The sequence below is a fragment of the Dendropsophus ebraccatus genome, chromosome 4, assembly GCF_027789765.1.
Source record: "Dendropsophus ebraccatus isolate aDenEbr1 chromosome 4, aDenEbr1.pat, whole genome shotgun sequence".
NCBI lineage: Eukaryota > Metazoa > Chordata > Amphibia > Anura > Hylidae > Dendropsophus > Dendropsophus ebraccatus.
Window position 1 is genome coordinate 114,246,654 of NC_091457.1, and position 25,699 is coordinate 114,272,352.

The 25,699-nt window shown below is 41.2% G+C and overlaps 1 protein-coding gene across 2 annotated transcripts in view; it reads left to right on the plus strand.

Moving 5' to 3' along the window:
- LOC138788672 (solute carrier family 26 member 6-like) overlaps positions 1 to 25,699 on the plus strand; it is a 30,675-nt gene continuing 4,976 nt past the window's right edge. For both annotated transcript variants that reach the window (XM_069966774.1, XM_069966775.1), the window contains exons 1-18: positions 1 to 78; positions 8,871 to 9,086; positions 10,561 to 10,700; positions 12,570 to 12,680; positions 12,937 to 13,103; positions 14,362 to 14,526; positions 16,462 to 16,614; positions 17,460 to 17,542; positions 18,324 to 18,471; positions 18,940 to 19,053; positions 19,702 to 19,779; positions 20,202 to 20,297; positions 20,737 to 20,843; positions 21,875 to 21,944; positions 22,622 to 22,714; positions 23,831 to 23,947; positions 24,600 to 24,668; positions 24,797 to 24,982. In XM_069966774.1, coding sequence (XP_069822875.1) covers positions 8,941 to 9,086; positions 10,561 to 10,700; positions 12,570 to 12,680; positions 12,937 to 13,103; positions 14,362 to 14,526; positions 16,462 to 16,614; positions 17,460 to 17,542; positions 18,324 to 18,471; positions 18,940 to 19,053; positions 19,702 to 19,779; positions 20,202 to 20,297; positions 20,737 to 20,843; positions 21,875 to 21,944; positions 22,622 to 22,714; positions 23,831 to 23,947; positions 24,600 to 24,668; positions 24,797 to 24,982 — 2,043 coding nt within the window. In that variant the 5' untranslated portion in view covers positions 1 to 78; positions 8,871 to 8,940. The remainder of the gene's footprint in view (positions 79 to 8,870; positions 9,087 to 10,560; positions 10,701 to 12,569; positions 12,681 to 12,936; positions 13,104 to 14,361; positions 14,527 to 16,461; positions 16,615 to 17,459; positions 17,543 to 18,323; positions 18,472 to 18,939; positions 19,054 to 19,701; positions 19,780 to 20,201; positions 20,298 to 20,736; positions 20,844 to 21,874; positions 21,945 to 22,621; positions 22,715 to 23,830; positions 23,948 to 24,599; positions 24,669 to 24,796; positions 24,983 to 25,699) is intronic.

Genomic DNA, 25,699 nt, shown 5'->3' on the forward strand with positions numbered 1-25,699 from the left:
ATTCACATTGGTGCATTGTAGATGGGATTACTGAACCTTAGCTACGAAGGTCAATACTTTGATCATATATGATGGAAGGTAAGTAACCTTTGCTTTAGTGCAACAACAAGTAACAGCATAATTAAATTGCATGTGACTTTATACTCTCGGGGGCCACCATTTCTTTACAAGATGAGAACTAAAGTATTTTGCATCACTGACCTAGAACTTTGTGAGCCTATTGCAATACGATTCTCAGTATATACAGACTGCCAGGGCATAATGGAGTTTGCAGACCAATGCTGTACATTTGCACTTAAAATTAATCTGTCGGCTACAATTCAGGTTCCAAACTGCTGACACTGTTAGATATCTGTAAGGACAAGGAGAAACATGGTGCCTTTCAAATATCTGTTAGTGCTTCCAGAATGTACAAAAATAATTGTATTTTTCTGTGCAAATTGTCAAAGAAGTTTCCCAAGCTCCTGCAGAGCTGTATCCTGGAGTGCCTCCTTGATCGCCCTCCTATCCCTAGCTCTGGTTGATTAAATTGTAGGTGACAGTGCTGCTCCTCCAGTCAGTACACATGCCCTGAACAAAAGCCCAACTTTCCATTGCTTAATGGTGTTGGTGTTCACACAAAGTATTTCACTCAGTATTTTGGTCACTATTTTTTCAACCAAAACTAGGAGTGGGCTGAAGACACAGAATTTGTGCATATCTTTCCATTGAAGTGTTTCTCTGTTGGTTCCACTCCTAATTTTGGTCAGTAGAAATACTGACAGAAACACTGGCCAAAATACTATGTGTAAACATAGCCCTATTCTGAACAGGGCCCCAAATCTTTCTTTTGACAGAGCGGCGACACATATGCACCGCTGCTCTATTAACTGTCTACGGGGCTGTTAAAGTGATGGATGGGGACTTTTCCTGTGATTAATATACCATGACAAATATAAATCATGGTGAAAATGTCTATGCCAGCTCACACAGCATTTATAATCACTGTAGCAAGTAGACCACCGTTGGCCAGATGTCACTAAAACATAACTTTTATTATAGTTTAATAAAAAATATACGCTACTAATAATCCACACTTATACATATAGACAGAAAACACAGTGCTATACAAAGGAAGAGTCTAGGGAGGGTGTGGCCCAAATATAGATGAGAGGGCTACACAAAAAGGTAGAGACATAGGGAATGTGTGCCCTGCTCTAAGGTTGATATAATCTTTCCCTACCTTTTGGGGAACCCACCTCCTTAATAGGTTGTCCCCAACCACGATGACGGTCCCTACTCTTAGTAAAGTGCCCAGGAAAAAATAATAAACAGACATACAAATAAGTGTTCCAAACAGTGTGTCAAAAAAGTATTCTATATCTATATCATAAAAATCAAAGTCTGTCTGTCTGTCTGTCCCATATAGACTTCCAAACGCCTGAACTGTTTGACACCAAATTTGGCACACAGATACATTGGGTGCCCGGGAAGGTTTAAGCGAAGGTCCCATCCCCGCCAGATGTACAGGAGAGGAGAGGAGGGGGAGGGGGAAGAGCGCCCCATAGAGATTAATTAGAAAATCTCCACACTGCACACAGGAGATATAATTAGCTGCAGCTGCCCAGAGAAAACGGCAGTTGGGAGCCTTAGCAACCAAGATTACTGCTTTCATTTTCACAGGGAGTTGTGGTTGCTAGGGCAGCTGCCTCACAACAGATCCACAGAAATAACTGGTAGACCCCCTACTCCATCTATACAGTACATGTATACAGGACCCCCTACTCCATCTATACAGTACATGTATACAGGACCCCCTACTCCATGTATACAGTACATGTATACAGGACTCCCTACTCCATCTATACAGTGCATGTATACAGGACCCCCTACTCCATCTATACAGGTATAGAGGGCAGTATTACCAGCTGCTGCTGCCCTAAGCACTAAACCTGAGGATGCCCCATCCTCACTCACCAATTAGCATCAGGATAGGTAGGTAATAGCTCCACACGTCACATTTAACATCGGCACACCAGACCTGACCAAAACCACCACACCAGACCTGACCAATACTGCCATACTGTGACTGGATAACACTGCCACACCAGACCTGACCAATACCGCCATACTGTGACTGGATAACACCGCCATACCAGACCTGACCAATACCGCCACACTGTGACTGGATAACACCGCCACACCAGACCTGACCAATACCGCCACACTGTGACTGCATAACACCGCCACACCAGACCTGACCAATACCGCCACACTGTGACTGGATAACACTGCCACACCAGACCTGACCAATACCGCCATACAGTGACTGGATAACACTGCTATACCAGGCCTTACCAATACCGCCATACTGTGACTGGATGAATCTGCCATACCAGACCTGACCAATACCACCATACTGTGACTGGATAATACCGCCATACCAGACCTGACCAATACCGCCATACTGTGACTGGATAACACTGCCATACCAGACCTGACCAATACCACCATACTGTGACTGGATAACACTGCCACAGCACCTCCACCAACTCTATACTATAGGTATACAGAACTCCAAACTATACACTACAGGTATACAGGACCCCTGAACTATATACTTCAGGTATACAGCACCTCCACCAACTCTATACTACAGGTATACAGGACCCCCTATACACACTGACACTTTATACCCGGGCAGTGCCGGGTACATTTTCTAGTCATAAAAATGAAAGTCTGTCTGTCAGTCCATCTGTCCCATATAGACTTCAAAATGCCTGAACCGTTTGACCCCAAATTTGGCACACAGATACATTGGGTGCCCAGGCAGGTTAAAGCGAAGGTCTCGTCCTTGCCAGATGTACAGGAGGGGAGGGGGATGCAGAAGACCACCCCATAGAGATGAATGGGAAAATCTCCACACTGCACACACAGGTAATATAATTAGCTGCAGCTCTGCCCAGGAGAAATGGCAGTTGGGAGCCATAGCAACCAATAGGATTACTAGTTTCATTTTCACAGGGAGCAATGGTTGCTAGGGCAGCTGCCTCACAACATCCACAGAAATAACTGGTAGACCCCCTACTCCAACTATACAGTACATGTATACAGGACCCCCTACTCCATCTATACAGTACATGTATACAGGACCCCCTACTCCATCTATACAGTACATGTATACCAGGCCCCCTACTCCATCTATACAGTATATACAGTACAGGTATACAGGGCCCCCTACTCCATCTATACAGTACATGTATACAGGGCCCCCTACTCCATCTATACATTACATGTATACCGGGCCCCCTACTCCATCTATACAGTTCATGTATACAGGGCAGTATTACCAGCTGCTGCTGCCCTAAGCACTAAACCTGAGGACGTCCCATCTTCACTCACTAATTAGCATCATGATAGATTGGTAGGTAATAGCTCCAGAGGTCACATTTACCACCACCATATCAGACCTGACCAATACCGCCATACCAGACCTGACCAATTCCGCCACACTGTGACTGGATAAAACTGCCACACCAGACCTGACCAATACTGCCATACTGTGACTGGATAACACTGCCACACCAGACCTGACCAATACCGCCATACTGTGACTGGATAACACTGCCATACCAGACCTGACCAATACCACCACACTGTGAATGGATAACACCGCCATACCAGACCTGACCAATACCGACACACTGTGACTGGATAACACCGCCATACCAGACCTGACCAATACCGCCATACTGTGACTGGATAACACTGCCATACCAGACCTGACCAATACCACCACACTGTAAAAGGATAAAACCGCCATACCAGACCTGACTAATACCGCCATACTGTGACTGGATAACACCGCTATACCAGACCTGGCCAATACCGCCATACTGTGACTGGATGACACTGCCATACCAGACCTTACCAATACCACCATACCGTGACTGGATAACACCGCCACACCAGACCTGACCAATACTACCATACCCCCCTTCGAAAAAGACACTAGATTTTCTGGCAAGTCTAAACAGGAGGTGGAAGACTAGAAAAATAAAAAAAAATGTAATGTTGTTTCCTTCCCCCTGCTCCCTGGTGCTGCTCCCATGCAAGGTGCTGCCCTAGGCAGACCACAAGTGCCTAATGGTAAATACGACCCTGTAGGTATACAGGACACTACAGGTATACAGGATCCCAAAACTATACACTACAGGTGCACGGGACCTCCACCAACTATATACTACAGGTATACAGGACCCCAAAGTATACACTACAGGTATACAGGAACTCCACCAACTATATACTACAGGCATACAGGACCCCCAAACTATACATTACAGGTATATAGGACCTCCACCAACTCTATACTACAGGTATACAGCATCTCCACCAACTCTATACTACAGGTATACAGGACCCTCAAACTATACAGTACAGGTATACAGGACCCCCGAACTATATACTACAGAACACTACAGGTATACAGGACCCCAAAACTATACACTACAGATATACAGGACCTCCACCAACTATACACTACAGGTATACAGGACCCCAAAAGTATACACTACAGGTATACAGGACCTCCATCAACTATATACTACAGGTATACAGGACCTCCACCAACTATACACTACAGGTATACAGGACCTCCATCATCTATATACTACAGGTATACAGCACCCCCACCAACTCTATACTACAGGTTTAAAGGATCCCAAACTATACACTACAGGTATAATGGACCTCCATCAACTATATACTACAGGTATATAGGACCCCAAAACTATACACTACAGGTATACAGCACCTCCAACTTTATACTACAGGTATACAGGACCCCCAAACTTTACCTTACAGGTATACAAGACCTCTACCAACCATAACATACAGGTACACAGGACCCCCAAACTATACACTACAGGTATACAGGACCCCCGAACTATATACTACAGGTATACAAGACCTCCACCAACTATACACTACAGGTATCCAGGACCCTCAAACTATAAACTACAGGTATAGAAGCCCTCCGAAAAGGGGAAGTATCCACAGCTTCTTAAAATATAAGATTCTTTATTTAGGCATCAAAGCATAAAAAAACAAACAAAAAGTGAGCAGTGAGCTAAAAAATGCCGACGCGTTGCGAGGCTCTACCTCTTAATTATGGCCATGATTAAGAGGTAGAGCCTCGCAACGCGTCTGCGTTTTTTAGCTCACTGCTCACTTTTTGTTTGTTTTTTTATGCTTTGATGCCTAAATAAAGAATCTTATATTTTAAGAAGCTGTGGATACTTCCCCTTTTCTGATTGCTTCACGGGTTGTGGCCCGCAATATGTTTTTTCCACATGCTTCGGGATACCACTGCCAACTGAGCTAACCACTACAGCATTTTTGGTGAGCTGACATTTCTTTCTATTTTTCTCATGTTATAGAAGCCCTCCACCAACTATACATTACAGGTATACAGCACATTCACCAACTATATATTACAGGTATACAGGACCCTTAACTATACAGTACAGGTATACAGGACCTCTACCAGCTATACACTGCAGGTATACGTTACTTCCCAAACTATACAGTACAGGTACACAGCCCCCCCTCCCCCCAGTTATACAATACTGGTATACAGGACCTCCCTCAACTATACACTACAGGTATACAGACCCCCCCTAACTACACACTACAGGTATACAGGACCCCCTCAACCCCTCAACTATACACTACAGATATACAGCCTTCCCAACCCCGCCCCCAACTATACACTACAGGTATACAGGACGGATGTTTGAAGTTTTTAGTTTGTTTCTAATGTGCATAAGCTACAATTTACATAAACAGTGCCAAACTGTCGGGTATATAGGGGCATATAGGGCTGCTGGCGATCTCCCCTTAAACAAAAAAGACAAGGACATAGATTGGCCTCCTGGGCACCTTAGAATAAATCTAATTAACACACTGACACTTTATACCCGGGCAGCGCCGGGTACATTTTCTAGTATACATATATACATAAATAGATGGGTAATACGTCCATACATCAGAATTCACAAGATATTTAAATACAATTTCACTTTGTTCCAACGTGTTTCCCCATGAAAAATAAATAGATACTACACAGGTTCATCAGGGAACTTATACTAAAAACTGCTATGATAAAGCATACAGGGCGTATTGGGCACACGTGTTAAAGTGGAAGCATAACCCACAATAAATGATAGATGATACCTGATACACTGATATATATAGTCAGCCAAAAGATGCAACAACACCGTATATCACCTAAGTCCAGAAAAGCAAAATGGATAATAATTCATACAAAGATGGTGCCCCTACGAGGTTAACTCAAAGGGGCAAGTGTATATAATGGTTATTTTTCTGATCTCCCCTTTAACAAAAAAGACAAGAACATAGATTGGCCTCCTGGGCACCTTAGAATAAATCTAATTAACACACTGACACTTTATACCCGGGCAGCGCCGGGTACATTTTCTAGCAGACATATATACATAAATAGATGGTAATACGTCCATATATCAGAATTCACAAGATATTTAAATACAATTTCACTTTGTTCCAACGTGTTTCCCCATGAAAATTAAATAGATACTACACAGGTTCATCAGGAAACTTATACTAAAAACTGCTATGATAAAGCATACAGGGCGTATTGCGCACACGTGTTAAAGTGGAAGCGTAACTCACAATAAATGATAGATGATACCTGATACACTGATATATATAGTCAGCCAAAAGATGCAACAACACCGTATATCACCTAAGTCCAGAAAAGCAAAATGGATAATAATTCATACAAAGCTGGTGCCCCTACCAGGTTAACTCAAAGGGGCAAGTGTATATAATGGTTATTTTTCTGATCTCCCCTTAAACAAAAAAGACAAGAACATAGATTGGCCTCCTGGGCACCTTAGAATAAATCTAATTAACACACTGACACTTTATACCCGGGCAGCGCAGGGTACATTTTCTAGCATACATATATACATAAATAGATGGTAATACGTCCATATATCAGAATTCACAAGATATTTAAATACAATTTCACTTTGTTCCAACGTGTTTCCCCATGAAAAATAAATAGATACTACACAGGTTCATCAGGGAACTTATACTAAAAACTGCTATGATAAAGCATACAGGGCGTATTGCGCACACGTGTTAAAGTGGAAGCGTAACTCACAATAAATGATAGATGATACCTGATACACTGATATATATTGTCAGCCAAAAGATGCAACAACACCGTATATCACCTAAGTCCAGAAAAGCAAAATGGATAATAATTCATACAAAGATGGTGCCCCTACGAGGTTAACTCAAAGTTTATATAATGGTTATTTTTCCCACTGTCGCCCTAGACCTAAGGATATATAGACACAGGGACAAATGGGGTATGACAGTAGGATCCGACTACACAAGGCATGTTTGTTGTCTGTTACTATGGAAACAAATTGTAGGAAACTGCAGGAGATTTCCAGTGCCTCAGCCCCAGCCCGGTACCTGTGAACAGAATGGCACCATATACGGGAACCGGGCCGCAGTTCAAAAGAAAGGAACGCGGCACCAGCTTCCCCGCTCTGGCGCCTTCTATACATGGGTAATACTTAAAACGAATGTACCTGATGGTACATTTGCTTTAACCATTCACATTTGTCAAAAGCTATAAAATAGTACAGTAAAGACTATCCACAAACTTAAGCCGCATATGAAATCCTTAAAAAAAAACTATAGCTGTTAGGTAATAACACCAAACCAAGGGTGGTACTGCAGCGAAAACCCATTAATTATTTGAGAACCTTGAGAAAGAAAGTGAACCTCCTTAGAGGTCCACTAAGAGATTGTGGAAGTGGGGAGGCAGGAAGAAAGAGGGCAAGAACTTGGGAAGAAAATGATAAGGAGGAGGTCTGCTAGGATGCAACCATTCAAAAATAACCATTTCAGGCCAGATCCCCTGGGATAACAAGCTCAACTTAACAAGTTAGCAAGAAGAGGATCACTTTTAGGCTATGTTCACACTACGTATGAGACCGGCCGTTCCGTGACCCCAGCCGGGTCACAGAATGCCCGGTCTCTGGCCAGATCATCTCGGCCGATACTTAAGTACCGGCCGGATGATCTTTCTGGCCACAGAGCTCTGATGCGGGCGCATCAGCGTGCGCCCGCATTAGAGCTTACCATAGCACACAGTGAAGCGAGCGGCCGGAGCCGCTCGCTTCACTGTGTGCACTGACAGGTCTTTCTGCAGCCGGAATTCACTGAATTCACTGGCGGCGTATGGGATCCCGGCTGGAGTTTATACGATGTGTGAACGCTCCGGCCGGGATCCCATTGCAAATAAGGCATTGTTCCACACCGCAAAACTACGGCCGTAGTTCTGCGGCGAGAACTACGGCCGTAGTTTTACGTTGTGTGAACATAGCCTTAAAGAGGTTCCAGGCCAGCCATGTTCGCTCAACCTTATACCTTCTCATGTTCCTCTGCTGTCAGGGAGTTTTTGATCATTTAAACTTTTACAAATCATCAAAATTAAAAATCTCCTACGGTTATGTCCATGCATATTTGTTTCCATGGTAACAGACAACAAACAAGCCTTGTATAGTCTGATGCTGCGGTCATACTCCCTTTGTCTCTGTGTCTTCCTAACCTACCGAATAAGAAAAGGAAAATAAGGCTTTTCTTGTGGGATATGTGCACTGAATTTTAATGAGGCAGTTTACAAACTTTAAACATTTTAGATGCAGTGATCCACAAATACATTGGTTACAAAAGTAGCCAACGCCTATAGCAGTCTACATATTTCTTGAAAATGTACACATAACTTATTTGTTATGGTTTAACACAACGCAAAATTCTTTCTTTGACAGTAATGCCATAGAACCTGTTGTCCTTGTCTGCCCATGTCTTAAGCCTTATGCCTAGAATACATAGATAACAATGACCCAGGACAAGGAGGACACTGAGCACATGCAATGTTATCCTGCCAGGCAGCAAGCCTTAAGTGAAGCTGACCTGGACAGAATCGCTCCAAGGACCAGTATTGTGAAACCATCCATCTGTAGAAGATTCAAGAACCGGGCACGGTAAGTAGTTCATAATAGTTGATAGCTCTATCCAGCTTTGCAAGTTATGTAAGTTGCGAAGTGAAAATCAAAATCAAAAAGTGTATGATCCCAGGGAAAAGATTTTGTGATGAATTTTCAGCAGTGAAGCCGACCCATAGTGCACATGGAATGCCAGAAAATGTGCACCAAATTGTGCTGTGTTTTATGCAGATTTTGTAAAAAGAAGTACAATGGAAGAGATACCTCAATTAGCGCTGCCTAAATGTGATGTTGTGAACATACAACCTAGTACAGCTAGGCTGTAGGAGCTGCGTTTCAGGTCTAACTGATACCTGTAATCCATAAGTTAGGTAGTATAAATAGTATACCTGATGGTGCCCCTAAGGTTGTATAATGGCAAATGTCACTGACATGCAATAAATGTGTAATCCTGCTATGTTGTAACAGTCTTGCCACAAGGATACTCCATATATATAAGGTACCGATAACAGTCGCAATGTCAGTATATAGTAGCAAGCCGTAGATTTCACTCACCCTGCACGATCGTGAATCCGAATGTTCTATTTGCAGCGCGGTCTCTCTCGACTCCTAAGTACTACATTCATCTGCCGCAGTCCTTAAAGTATTGTTGTGGAGGAGTACGTTCACTCCCGGTAAAGCAATTATAAAAAAAAGTCCTTCAGAATCCAGCGTGACGTCATGTTCACTATGAAAGCCTGGAAAGGTCAAACAACCTTCGACGTTTCAAGGAGTACACCCCTCTTTCTCAAGAAGATACGGCCTCTCCTCTAGTGCGGCTTTATATAGATGGCTTAGGTTCTGAAAGGTGTCCATTCTGAAATGCTTTTGACATTTTCTTAATGAAATCACCTATTCTCCAATCATTCTTTATTTTTTCTATAGCGCAAGATTCGGATCCTTCTAGTTTCCCCTAATGTTTCTCCTTATAGTGGTTTGACAATGGGTGTCCTTCATAGTTCCTTTAGATATTGTAAATTTGCTCATTTAGTCTCATGTATAAGGACATATAGAACAATATATCGCTCCTTTTAGAACGGCAAGTGATGTGTTCTCTAACTTAAACTGTATGTGTCCCATCCATATTTGACACTTCCATTATCCCCGCTTTTCTACATCTTTTTATATGGGTCTACATATTTTACACAGAAAAAAAACTTCCTTTTACGCCATGATAGCTTGTTTATGAGCGCTTGTCTGGTCCCCCGTTGGTCTCTGGACAGTGGGCCTCCAGCAATTATGTTTTATTACAACATAAATACATAAAAGATTGTTGTCAGAAAAAGACCACTTGGTCCTTCTAGTCTACCCTTATATTATTTCCTTTCATAGTATCTTAGGATAGATATATGTTTATCCCAGACATGCTTAACTTCAGTTATCACATCTGCTGGAAGTTTGTTTCAAGCATCTACTACTCTTTCATGACCACTGCAACCTGACAATAAATGTGTATATCTGTTCTGTTTTTAAGATGTTCTCGGTCCACAGCCAATTCCTTGCTGCTGAAATTTATCCCTGTCCTGCGGTGGCTTCCGCGGTATCCGGCCAGGGAGTGGATATTGGGGGACATCATTTCTGGGATTAGCGTTGGTATAATCCAGCTACCGCAGGGTAATTGATCTATAAATTATATAGGATTATGTTACTTTTGTGTATGATTTCTTTGCCACTCTTTGCCACTGAAGCTGATCATCTTTTATGTGTTTATTGTGAATTAAGTTTATTCTAGGTTTTGTTCATGGAATGCAATCCTGTGTATGAAAATTGTTAATGTATACAGTGGGAAAAGAAGATTTTATTCACTGCTTAAGTTTTCCCACCTACAAAGAATGGAGAGGTGTGTAATTTATATTGTATGTACACTTTACCAGTGAGAGACAGAATCTATAAAAAAAAAAAATCAGAAAATCACATTGTATGATCTTTAAATAATTATTTTGATACAATAGAAAAACAGAATTTAGATGCTCACTGACGAACAGGCCTGGACATGTGCTGGCTTGAGCAGTGGGACCTTGCGTACCCTGCAGGATTTGTGTTGTGTTACTAAATGTAGTCTTTGAGAATGTGGTCCCAGTTCTCTTCAGAACATTGACCAGGTCCTCCTGTGTAGTTCTGGGCTGATTTCTGACCTTTTTCAGAATAATTTTTACCCTACGAGGCGAGATCTTGCATATGCCCCAGACTGAGGAAGATTGACAATCATCTTGTGTTTCTTCCATTTTCTAATAATTGCACCAACGGTTATTGTTGTTTCTCACCATGCTGCTTGCCTATTGTCTTGTAGCCCATCACAGCTTTGTACTTAGACAGCTCTTTGTTCTTGGCCATGGTGGAGAGTTTGGAGTGACTTATTGTGTGGACAGATATTTTTTATACAGTTAACAAGCTCAAACAGGTGCAATACAGTTTATTAGTGCAGAGTAGGAGGGCTTGTTAAATAAAAAAAACTAACAGAATTCTTGCTGGTTGATCAAATACTTATTTAACACAATAAAATGCAAAATATTTATTTTAAAAATCATACAATGTGATTTTCTGGAATTTCATTTATAGATTGTGTCTCTTGAAGTTGAATTGTACTTGTGATAAAAATTACACACCTCTTCATTCTTTGTATGTGGGAAAACTTGCAACATCAGCAGTATATCAAATAGCCCGCCATAACATTAAAGCAGCCTTTTGGGCACATTCTTTAACATGCTAAACAGCGGCACTGATGCTCCTTTTACTAGGCGGCTTTATTTCCATATGATGCTCTTCTGGCCTTCTGCTTTCCCACTTGACTGTCCATTGTGACTGTCTGAATCACATCTACTGTTATGTGGACCATAACTCTCTTTACCAATGCATCTCCATGAAGCTCAATAGAAGTCTCCTAGAGATACACTACCTTCTTTTGTCTGGATAACCTGTTGAAGAAATTATGGTCAGCTAATGTTTTTTATGGACGAATTGGAAAACCATAATAAACCATAAAGATAATGCAATACATGTCTATAGCTCGATATACAGATATAAAAATATTAGCACCAATTACTCTGAGCTTTAATTACAACGACAAAGACCTGTTGAAGTATCAACAATCTAAATAAATAAAAAAAATAACCAACTCGTTGTTTTTTTTTATTTTTTATGAATGTTGAAAAAGTCCCTTATTTTTTATGAGCTATCCAGAAATTCCTAGATGGTTGGCCTCCCTACTTGGTAGACTGCAGCTACCATTTATTGACTACTGACAGAACATATTGCAATATAAGACCCTTTTATGAGCCTTTGTGCCCGCACTTGCATGAACTAATTGACAGCCATTAGATTGCAATCAGCATGAAGGTAGTGAATAAGAGGAGATGGGCTGGGTTAATCTGGACTCTTACCATGCTGGGAAATACCCCCTTGGCACTTAAGCCACATTTATATCTAGAATTTAGTGTACAACCTATAATTTCCATGTATTTTTACTTTGTGTTTTCATTTTAGGCTTGGCGTACTCCCTTCTGGCAGGCCTCCCCCCAGTCTTTGGCCTCTATACATCCTTCTATCCCGTATTTATATACTTCCTTCTGGGCACCTCTAAACATATATCTGTAGGTGAGTCCTGCGCTGTATATCAAAAGTGTGACAACTTCTACTATGATGACACTATGTATTTTGTAATGACTTGACAATAGTTATTATATAACCAGTGGTATATCCTCCCATATAGGTAAGGAACGTATACAGTATATTTATATCGTGATTATTTGTGTTGAAACTCTGGCACTCCTGCTGTTTTAAAACAGGTTGAAGACATTCTAAAATGGCAGCATTAAAAATTCTATAATGCTATGGTTTATATCTCATCCAGGTACATTTGCGGTAGTGTGTGTCATGATCGCCAGCGTGACGGAATCCTTAGCGCCAAACGAAAACTTCATGCTTGGGGGCAATTCGTCGTTTATAGACACAGGTGCCAGGGATCGGATGAGGGTGGAGCTTTCTATGGCTCTGGCTTTTCTTGTAGGAATATTTCAAGTAAGATATTGCTTTGTTACATAGTTACATAGTTACATAGTTAATACGGTTGAAAAAAGACACATGTCCATCAAGTTCAACCAAGGAGGGGATGGATACAGGGAAGGGGGAGGGGTGATAGGTTCTATACATATGCATTTATATTATTTTGCTCTAAGAACTTGTCTAGGCCGGTTTTGAAGCCCTCTACTGTTTTTGCTGTGACCAGATCCTGTGGTAGACTGTTCCACAGATTCACAGTTCTCATAGTAAAGAAGGCTTGTCACCTCCGGAGATTGAACCTTTTTTTCTCCAGGCGGAGCCAGTGCCCTCTTGTCCTTTGAGGGGGTTTTACCTGGAACATCTTTTCCCCATATCTCTTGTAGGGGCCATTTATATATTTAAATAAGTTAATCATATCTCCCCTTAAACGTCTCTTCTCAAGACTAAACAAATGTAATTCTTTTAATCTCTCCTCATAACTAAGATGCTCCATTCCCCTTATTAGTTTAGTTGCCCGTCTTTGTACCCTCTGCAGCTCTAGAACATCCTTTTTATGAATCGGGTTCCAAAACTGGACGGCATACACCAGATGAGGCCGCACCAAAGCTTTATAAAGCGGTACAAAGCTTTATAAAGCGGTAACAATACTATCATTCTAGATTCTAAATCTGGCCAGTAGCATACTTCAGAGCTGTATTCACAGTTCGACTGGTTGCTAATGGAAACTGTTAATAGGCTTATTCTCTGATAGACCAATAGCAACTTAGCTAAGCTCCTCTAATACAAAGGGGCTGTCAATTTTCCATGGGACGCTGAGAATTAAGGTAGTTTTCTTACCCTTATCCTCAGCAACGTTTTTTGTTAATCTTTTGTTTAATTCATATGAAAATATTAGAGAAACGGTTTGGTACACTGGGGACAGGACTACAGCCCTCAGTGTACTGATCCACCCCTCCTAATGAGGATTCATCCGGTGCTCTGCAGTGACAAGCGGCTGGAGTGACATCCCTGCAGAGTGCCACCTCTATATTAATGAAGAGGGAGGGGGCAGGGTGGATTGGTGCCTAATTTACATATTAATAATACTAAAGATTTAACAAAAACTGAACTGAATTTAAAAAAAAATCTTGCTTTCTCAGCATCGCCGATGCTATGGGAACGTAACATCAGGTCACAATCTTTTAACCTGCTGTCAGTGTCCCTTTAAATGTGTGTTGTTGTTTTTTTGCCTTACAACTATTGCAGATCTCTATTAACTCTTTCCTCCATTCTATAGATAGCTCTGGGTCTCCTTCAATTTGGGTTTGTGGTCAATTATCTCTCGGACCCACTAATAAGCGGCTACACCACAGCGTCTGCTGTCCATGTGCTGACATCACAACTGAAATACCTTTTTGGCCTTAAAATAAGCCAGAAGACTCAGCCATTGTCATTAATATATGTAAGTTGTGTTTGTTTTTTTAGCTATGTCTATATGATGAGTTTGCTGACTAATTGCTTAAATAAGTAAAATCTATGCCCACTTATAATTAAGAAAATAGCACAAAGGAATCAAGCAACAAAAATAGAGTGGGCAGAGTTTTCCAACTTTACACGACCCTTGATGCATGTGCAATGTATAATGGAGCACTGGTGGGAAAGCCCCTTTAATTTTAACAAAAGCAATTGTGAGCAGAGGGCTTCCATCTGTGCTCTTACACTCCTCAGTCCAGTGATAGGGGGCCATGCTGGTACAGGTGATGGTGTAAACTGCCTTGGGGCTTCACCCTCTGTAGTGTCCTGACAGATGGATGGTGGTTTGCCCTTGATATCAGGTGTAAAAAAAACCATCCAGACACAACTGTAATAAAACAAGGCACAGTGCTTTACTGAATGACTTGTAGGCAAATCTTGCAGTGTAATTAAAGTACTGAGCTGAGCTGCAGTGTCCATTGTGGGGTGCAGGCCGCAATGTTTCTAGGACTGCCCTAAAGCCCTGGGTCTGGTCTGTTTCATCTTTGACTCTTTCCTTGCAGAAGTTACCACACCCTTGGGGGGGGGGACTTTGATGCTGGAGCTATGGTCCAGATGTCAAGGCTGCAAAATGCAGCTGGTATGGACTTCACCAACACTAACTGCATCTGCTCAGTTTGAGAGACTGGCAGGAGTTAAGTTTCCTCTCTCTGGGCAAAGCGTGGCTGGGCTACAATAGACAGCACCCACTATCTGGAATGTTCCCCAGAGTATTGCAGTGTGCGAATAAATGTGAATAGGCGTCCTCAATCACAGACTGTAGCAATGGTATATAACAGAATGCAACAGTAGAGGGCAGCAGAATACCACATAACAGTGCAATCATATCAAGATTTCCACTAACATACACAGACCCTTTTTTTTTTACAAAGGCACTGACTGACTGCCACAGAGACTGACTGACACTGACACAGAAACTAACTGACTGACGGACACTGACACAGACACTGACACACAGCATAGTCTTCTCCCTCTTCCTTTCTGTTGGACTCCTCTCCACACTGTGAGGTTAAAGGGGAACTCCAGGTAAAGGTTAAATTACTTACCAGTCTATCCCAGTTTTCAAACTACCAAAAATCCATTTGTTTGGGGGGGGGGGTGTTGCTCTGTTTTGTGCTTCTGTCCTTCCTGGTTTAGCATTTCCCAGAATGCAATGCTTTCCCTCATGTGATCATCACAGCCCCCACCCATTGCAATCAGTAAAATAAGTGCAGCAGCTGCTTATGGCCGGACAGAGATGGTGAATCAGTTAGGGGATTGGCGGATCCAGCCAAGCCACCTGTGACATCACGCCCTGCCCCCTGTCTGCATCATCAGTAAACACACACAATGTGAGACAGAGACATGGAATATTGTCTCCTAAAGGGGGATAGCAGAATGAGCAGGAGACAATGTGAATTGGCACAGGGGCCATTTTTTTCACTTCCTGGATTTCTATCAGCTACCAGTGTGGCAGAACTGTACAGATACAGTAATACATTGTATAGGCACATCTATATAACTTTTCATGTACTTTAAATAGAAAACAAGTTTTTCTTATCCGGACTTCCCCTTTAAGGACCTTTAGGTCATGTGATCAGGTCCTTCACCCTTTTCTCTTTCTGTGCAGGTCCTGCTCCATCTCCTGTGTCTTCTAATGTTCAGCTCACTCACCCTGCACTACAATGAGCAGGCTGAACATTAGAACACAGAGCCTCTCTCCCTCTAGGGGCCCGTAGAGGCGCTGTGGGCCCTGGCACTTACCTGGGTAAGCCCTGTGCTAAACTCTGACAATCTCTTGATGTTTGTTTTTTTTGTTTTTTTTTATGGAGACCATGGCATTGACATTTTAATAAATTTACATGATTTCTTTCTTTGTGTCTAGATGATCTTTAAGATCTTATCAAGAATTACAGAAACAAACATTGGCACATTGATCACCAGCATCATTGCTATTGTTGTTCTCGTGCTGATGAAATATTTGAATGAGAGGTTTGCTACCAAACTGCCGATTCCCATTCCTATTGAACTGATTATGGTAAACAGCAATATGTAAAACACACAGAAATACAAGTTGTTATTTAGTATGATGTATTTGTATATGCTCATTTATATATGGTCTTGGGAAAGATGAGTGACTACTGATATGATTTCATTGAAGTTCATATCTGTGGCTAGTCAAAGTGGTGGGCTTTAATGGGGACCATACCAGTTGTCATCCAAATGCATAGCCGTATATATAATTAAGAAGCTAGAACTGTATTATGCATAGCTAAATAATAGTACAATATAATAACATTGCCTAAATAAAAGTGATTGTCCAAAGAATAGTCCTATTCAGTGCTCGAAGTGACCATAGCGTCCTGAATAAAACAGTAATACAATGCCATGCAGTGTCCACATAGAAACATACTATACTTCAAATACCTTTGTATATGTTTGCTCAGTAATAAAACTACCATACAAGGCCCAAATCAGCAGTCACCTTAGGAAAAAAATTGGAAAAAAAGACTTGTCGATGAAGAAGAGAAGATGCTTAGGTTGAGAAACCCATAAAGTACAAAGCAGTTTTCCCTAAAAGGGGAACATTTCCTTATACTGAAGAGAATATGGAACTAACAAATGCCCTCAAAATCTTTACCCCCCCCCCTAAGATGTTTGCCCTTTCTATAATCTTGCATGCAGAACAGTAAACACTTCAACCATTATTTTATTAAGTAAAAAATCATGATAGATCCCTTCATTCCTGCAATTTTATATTCATTTCTTGCACAATGGTGGGCACTATGTATATTAGATCATTGACCTTTAACACTTGCACTCTAGATGTAAATATGTTTCTCCAGACAGACCTATATTTAACTAAAAAATCTTAATTTTCAGCTCATTGTCTCTACTGGCATATCATACGGTGTTGGACTATATAAAAAATTTGGGATTGAGAGTGTTGGATACATCCCTGTAGGGTAAGTAGTACAGGATATAGGTATAACAGCTAAGCATTAGATATCTAACTATCATAAGGTCCATTGTAAAAAAAAAAAAAACTTTAATTTCTGTCTGTGGCTATGTTCACATGGAGTACAACACCGGCCATTCTGTGACCCGGCCAGATCACAGAACGGCTAGTGTTACTGAAGATCATCCCGGCAGCTACTGCAGTTCCTCACTACTGATCCTCAATACTAATGAATTAGATGCAGGCGCATCAGTGTGCACCCGCATCCGAATTCCCCATTGCACACAATGGAACGTGCGGCCAGGTTCTCCTGCATGTCATTTTTTCCTGTGGCTGGATGGAATCCCAGCCGAAGCGTATACTATGTGTATATGCTCCAGCCGGGATTCCATTCATTGCAATACAACTTATGTTGTGTATAAATTACGGCCATTGTTGCAAACGGCTGTAATTTATACACAACATGCATTGTTTGAACATGGCCTGTCGCTACAACTAGGGGCAGTTTATTGCATATGGATCTATTTTGCTCCCATTACAATACTACAGTAAATTTGTATGCAGTAATCTCCCAAGCTCCCTCTTGTGGTAGTTGCAGACAGATACGTTTTGTCATTGTGTGAGTGTATGTAGGGGATAATATAATATAATAATCATCACATAAAGATTTATCATGAAATTATAAGCACTGACTTTTGGACGTAAGTAACTGAAAAATATTGCAAGTTGCAGTTACTTATTGGCGATTGTTTTAAATAAGCTGACCTTCATCATATTATCTTCTTTAGCTTGAAGCCACCTATGTTACCTGACTTCAGCCTGTTTACAGATATAGTTGGAAATGCCTTTGCAATTGCTGTGGTAGGCTATGCTATCACCATTTCTTTGGGGAAAGTCTTTGCCTCAAAGCACGGTTACAAAGTGGACAGCAACCAGGTGAGTCAGTATTACCACTTTTATTGCATTGTGGACATCATCTTCTTTAAGCGGGATCCTGAGTCAGGGGCTGCAAGAGATCATGGGAGATGAAGAATTTTGGGGGAAAAGAGCAATCTAGGCAAAAAGTGAATCCTCGGCTCTCAAATGTTTATTATTAAAGAGACACCAAGTTCAAAAATACCTTGGTTAAGCGCATCCTCTCCTGGCTCTGTGCCACGTGATGGAGATGGTCAGTTTTCAAATAGAAAACTTTGCCTAATGCCAAATACTGATGTAAACCCAGCCTTAGGCCATACACATGAAACTATGCCCATCTAGTTCACAGGACAAAAAGTGTGACTTTTGGCAGCTATCTCTGTGGTCAGCCCTAAAGATCACACACTGGGATGACTACACATTGAGACAATGTATATAATGTGTGCTGATCTTGCACTTTCCCCATGGTAACTATGTGTTCTCTTACAGGAGCTCATTGCTATAGGCTTTGGGAACTTTTTTGGCAGCTTTTTCCAGTGTTTTGCCATAAGCGCCTCAGTATCAAGGTCTCTGGTTCAAGAAAGTACTGGAGGAAACACCCAGGTGTGTGATCTAGCTATATCTGATTCTGGGAAAGAAAGGGGACAATCAATATGGCTGCCATTACAAACAACTAATCTGTGGATCTAAGGCGGCATTCACATGGCATTCACAGAGCTAAGTGTCTCTACTATTACAGGGCTGCGGTGATTCAAAGAGTTTCCTCGCTGCCAGCACGATATTGACACATCATGCCGGGCGGGAAGCTAATCCAGTACTTGACTTCCGAGTCCATAAGATGTGTGAAAGCAGCCTAAGGCCATGTTCCCACACAGTATTTTGCAACCAAAACCAGGAGTGGATTGGAAACACAGAAAGGCTATGTTCACACACTGTTAAAATTGAGTGGATGGCCGTCATTTAATGGCAAATAATGGCTGTTGTTTTAAAATAACGGTAAATATTTCCCATTAAATGACGGCCATCCACTAAATTTCAAGGTGTGTGAACATAGCCTTTCTGTGTTTTCAATCCACTCCTGGTTTTGGTTGCAAAATACTGAGTAAAAATACTGTGTGGGAGCATAGCCTAAGTGTTGACAGTCTGAAGCCATCAAGGATCACAAAAGCTGGAAAGCCACATGTTGAGTATAATACAATATCCTTTACAGTGTCCTAATTCTTTTGTGTATCCTCCCTTATATTTGCCTAGGTGGCCAGCGCTGTAGCATCTTTTGTCATCTTCATAATCCTATTGCGAGCTGGGGAACTTTTCCAAGACTTACCAAAGGTAAATAGAGTATCTCCTTCATCAGTCCCCAAGCAGCATTATGGAAATGGATGTAGATAGGAAACTAACATTATTTACTGTCTGTAGAACTGCTCAAAAAGAGATATTTCCACATAAGATATTTATGGAATATACACAGGGTCCTCCCCACACATCTGGAAAACTCAGATCTTCTTGGCTTGTGCACAATAATTTACATCAGTATCATTGGACAGGTTCTATTTAGGTTGCAGTACTACTACTTGTCTTTGCCTTCATTTTCTGAAATCACAGTAAATGACAGAGAACTATAAAAAACTGTGACACATACACAACATGTGAATACAGCCTTAGTAGTGAGTGACACTTTATAGAAATCATCTCATCTCACATCACATTTTTAATGGAATATACAAAAATGGTTGTTTTTCTCTCTATTTTAGGCTATTCTGGCTGCAATCATCATAGTCAATTTGAAGGGGATGTTCAAACAGTTCTCAGAAGTCAGAGTCTTATGGAGGAGCAACAGAATTGACCTGGTAGGTACTAGGCATACAGAAATCATGATGAACTAACAAACCCGTCACTCACCCCCTCAATTTGCAGCATAATGTTACCACCAACAAGTATTAAAAGCAAAGCAGGGTTGAACAGGATTAGGAAAACATCGATACATTCATCCACAATAAGCACTGCAATTCTGCACAGGTTGTGTGAGGTATTGTAGTTAATCCCTCTTCACTTCAATGGAGCAGAGCTGGAATACCAGGCTCATAGTTACATGTAGCACTATTCCAGTAGTGAGCATCCCCTGTTAACTGCAATTACCAGAATGCACTGACAGCCAAGTTGTACTTTTGCAGCAGCAAAACCACTTCAAATTCTTACCTTGCTGTCAGTAAATGTTTATAATGGTTGAAAAACATCTCACAGGGTTTAGTTGCATTTTACTTGCACTGATTTTTTTTTCTGTTGCAGCTTACATGGTTGGTGACATTTGCCGCCACAATTCTGTTCAACATGGACATTGGTCTGGCTCTTGCTGTCGCATTTTCCTTGCTGACTGTTATTTTAAGGACACAGTTGTGAGTAATGTATGATATACTCTATAACCGCAAGTAGCCTGGTAATGTAGTGCCTTCCCTGCTTGTCATAATGATATTATAGTGGCTACCTACAGCCAGGGGCATAGCTAGGATTCATGGGGCCCCTTGAATCTTGACAACTGTACACCCCCATACACACATGATCCAGAACTGTCCTATGATGTACTACTCTCCCAGATCCCTGGCGCAGAAGTGACGTCACTGGAGCGAAAAGAGCTGGGAGAACAAACGCCAAGAGACTGTGATGGGTCATATGAGTATGGGATGGGGGGCTCTCTTGTGGCTGGAGGTGCAATGTTGCCAGTGGTGGTGAATATGGGTGATGTAAGCCGTAACTGCCATGAAAGCCGACCACGCTACATTGGGGAGGGGTCCGGGCCCCCCTGCCACACAGGCCCCATACCAGTTGCATGGTCTGCTTTCATGGTAGCTAAACCACTGCCTACAGCCACTACTATGAGAGCTTTTTACTTGAATATTCAAACAGAGTCTAGTTCAATATAAATAAGCTGTATAAAACCATAGGCAGTTATAAAAGTCTGTATAATGATGATGTATTCCCATTTCAACATTCATGGCTTGTCCACAGAATATTCCATAAACGTCTAATAGATGCGGGTCCCACTGCCAATCCCCACACTAGATTTCATCAGCATAACATCTGCAATGTATACAATATGTGCCAACATAACCATAAGGCAGAAAAAAACATATGTTACAGAATTGATCACCAAAAAATTCTGGAATAAAAAAAAAAATACAAATGATGCAAACTAATGTTTGTTTTGCAGCTTTCTTTTTGGAACAGCATCACAGCCGTCTTTTGATAAATATGGCTGCCAGTAATAATCTTAATTATGATCGTCCATTATTATCAAAAGTTGCCAGGAAAACTACAGTGTGCAAACATAGCCTCACTCTAATAAAAATGTTGGGCTTTTGATTCAGTTTTTAATTGATCAATCATTATTGCTTTCTAATCTGGGATGAAATCTTTTTTGCTGTTTCAGATCCAATTACTCCATCCTAGGCCAAGTGTATGAAACAGGCATTTATAGAGACGTTTCAAGGTGTCATCAGGTACTGGCTATTTGTACATTTAGATCCTTATGTTCAACAAATGTCATAAAACACCAGTGCTGTTGCTCCAAGTCGGCCATCAGTAGTAGTAGATAATGATGGATCCTAAAAGTTATGTAGTTTTCGTTTTATTGTATTTTTTTCATGTTGTATTGTTTGTGTAAATATCCAGGGCCGAATGCTTTTTTTTTATTGTCTGAACATCCAAACCATGTGATTGAATTTTTGGAACCTGCATTGGGCATTCATTTCATGTGTAAACGTGCTGAACCGAGGCACACAAAAAAAAACAGATCTGTCAACAGCAGCTGCTGACAGTTTTCATGCAGGGAGATTACAGCCACTGTTATGGCCCTTTTCACAGGCCGATTATGCTCCTGCAGTCAATAATCGGTCTGTGTAAAAGTGGCAGCCATCAGCTGAAGGTCGGGCAAGCACCCAATTATCGGCTGATCGCATCTTTTGAGCCTGCATTAAAATGTATCTTTATCGGCTTCACATCTTTCTATGCAAACAGGGCAGCTGAAAAAAATAAAGAGAAACTGACAGCACAGATATGCATACATCCATGCTGTCAGTTTCCAGATCACAAGCAGTCTATACTTACCAACCATCATTCGACCTTCTGCACACTTCTAGCAGCTATATCTTTTTACATTTATGTTTTCATGTTCCAGGCTAAAGAGATACCAAGGATAAAAATCTTCCACACTTCCTCTACAATCTATTACGCTAACGCAGATCAGTATCAAGAGACCCTTTACCAGAAGGTAAAAGTAAAGGAATTTTGAAGGTTGTATTTTTAATCTGTGCCACATTAATGTCTAAAGAAAAAAGGTGCCCATAAAACATATATGTGCATAGACTGGGATTTCCCATAGACTTATGTAGAATGTAGCACATACCCTAAACTGGTTTTAATATGGTTTATATCTATTTTACTTCCATATTTTGCTGATTATTGCCCCATATAAAAGACCCAGAAAAATCAGCTATGTATCTCGTCCTGCTAGCATGATGGTTGAGTTGTATGGAGGCTCCTTCAGGTAATGCTGTTCTTTTAGATCTCCGTTAATGTTGGACAGCCATCGGCCTGTCTAAAAGGGCCCAGATTGTCTAGTCTGAGTTTACGCTAAGAAGTTTTTATTTATCTCCCCATTTATTTCCACTCCACATTGAATCTATGTTTGCTGAAACCCTGCCCTGATTCTGACACTAGTGCAGGGCTTGTTACAATATATGAGTTTTCTCTTTTGGTTGATGAACTTCCATGCCTTTTATGGGTTCACAAATTCTCATTTTAGGCCATGCTTCCACTTGCCAGTGAACACATTTGGCTGAAACCATGCTCCCATGTGTTTATCGATGGCCGTGCAATGTTGCTAGGAATATCAATAACATTGTGTAGTGAGTGTATAGGGAATGGTTTTGGCCATATGAGTTAACTGGCATGTGAGAATGGGCCTTAGGATGGCTTCCAAACCTTGGAGCCTTTGTTAGTAATCACAGACCCCTCTACTAGGGACTGCTGTGTACACAGCACTTGTGACACAGAATCTCCCCCAGTGTATTGTAAATTCTAATGCATTACCATATACAATACACAGGGGGAGGCTCTACGTCAGTAGTGCTCTCTCTCCCGACACGAAGGTTAGTGGCAGCAGAGAGCCGCGTATAAGCTTTTACTGCTGCCCCTTAATGTATAAATGTAATTTTTAATGACTATATATTATGAAGTAATAATAATTAAAGCAATGTATGACCCCCCCCCCCCCTTCCGTAATAAAGTAAAGCCACAAAAGCTACAATGTAGTCTGTTAAAAAGGCCAGGCTTAAAGCGTCTCTAACAAAGTAACACGGCTGTCTGTCCATGTCTCCTATTGTAGTGTGGGATTGATGTGGAGAAGCTGATTGAGAAGAAAAGGAAAGCCATAAAGAAAAAAATTAAAAAAGAGCTTAAAGCAATGAAAAAAGTGATGAAAGAGAATGAGCCCAACAATGAGGTGAGGGTATGAAAACTACAGGGCAGAAATACCATAGGAGCGCTGAAAAAAAACAGCAGACTCGGCCATGTACACACACACAATAAAATAATACCAGAATACTGCTGTTATTTTGAGTGAAAATAAAACAATGTGTGCACAGGTGAAAAAAAATCTTCGTTTATTTTCGTCCCCCAAAAGAGGTCATAATAAATTAGCATATTCTTGATTTGGACCATTGTTATCAAATGTGGGCACTATTCTATATGGTGTGTGCACGGCTGGCCAATTTCCCATTGATTTCAATGGAACGCCTTATTTAATTGAAAATACCTCTGTATTTTAACATCAAAATTACAGCTGAATTTTTCCCTTATTTTATGTTGTGTGAACATAGTTACTGTTCATGTCTTCCCCACCACTTTCTGCGGTGGCTCACTAGCTGCTGTGTGCACATTCATATGTAGCAGCCTGTCAATCATATGTCTGTAAAACAGCTTTATACAGGTATTATAGTTGTTTCTTTGAAGAGGTCATGTTTCCTAAGGCTGTATTTCCACATTTGAGAACTGCAGAGAAAATGCACTGAAAGGGTAAAGTCGATGGGAAGAGTTGCACAAATTGGGTGGATAACATTCTACTACTGTAATCCCCTCCTGTCTTCTTCTCCAAGGTCACAGGACATGACAACTTTGCTTTTGACCGTCTCGAACTTGGAAAACTTGATTATGACATTGAAGAGGTAAACTCAATGCCAATCACCAGCTTAGTTTTCAAGATATTATATCCAGTATACCTAACAAAAAGACAGCCTGACACTCTAATGTAATACACAGTATATGACCTATGATTCTTTTATTACCATAACAGCATAAAGAACATGACATGACAGAAGGATCCATCACTGTTGTACCAGGTCATGCTTCAAATGAAGAAACTGGTGGAAAGAACACACTTCAGTCACTGGGTCTGGAGAAACCAAATTTCCATTCATTAATATTGGACTTCTCTGCAGTGAATTTTGTAGATACGGTCTGTGTCAAAGTTTTGAAAAAAGTAAGTGTGTTGAATATTAATGGTGTTTTTTCCTACTTCAAGAAGAACCAGTTGAAGTTGCCAGATGCCATACCTCTAAAATGTCTACAAGATCCAGGAGACTCCTCACAACCAGTCCAAAAAGAAGATAAAACCTGACAACCTAATACACACAGTGCAGAATCAGCATAAACCCTGACAACCTTATTTACACAGTCCTGAATCAGCATATCACCTGACAACCTTATTCATACAGTTCTAAAACAGCATAGGACCTGACAACCATATTCACACAGTGCTGAATCAGCATAGAACTTTACAACTATATTCACACAATGCTGAATCAGCATAAGACCTGACAACCTTGTTTACATAGTCCTTAATCAGCATAACACCTGACAACTTTATTCATTCAGTTCTAAAACAGCATAAGACCTGACAACCATATTCACACAATGCTGAATCAGCATATGACCTGACAACCATATTCACACAATGCTGAATCAGCATATGACCTGACAACCATGTTCACACAGTGCTGAATCTACATAAAACCTGACATGCTTATTCACATAGTGCTGAATCAGCATTGGACCTGACAACCTTAGGGTCCTATTCCACGGGCCAAGCTGGGCCCGATAAACGATGTAAACGAGTGCCGATCTGCTAGATCGGCGCTCGTTTACTGGGCTTATTCCACGGCCCCGATGATCACTAAGCGAGGGCTGCAGGGACATC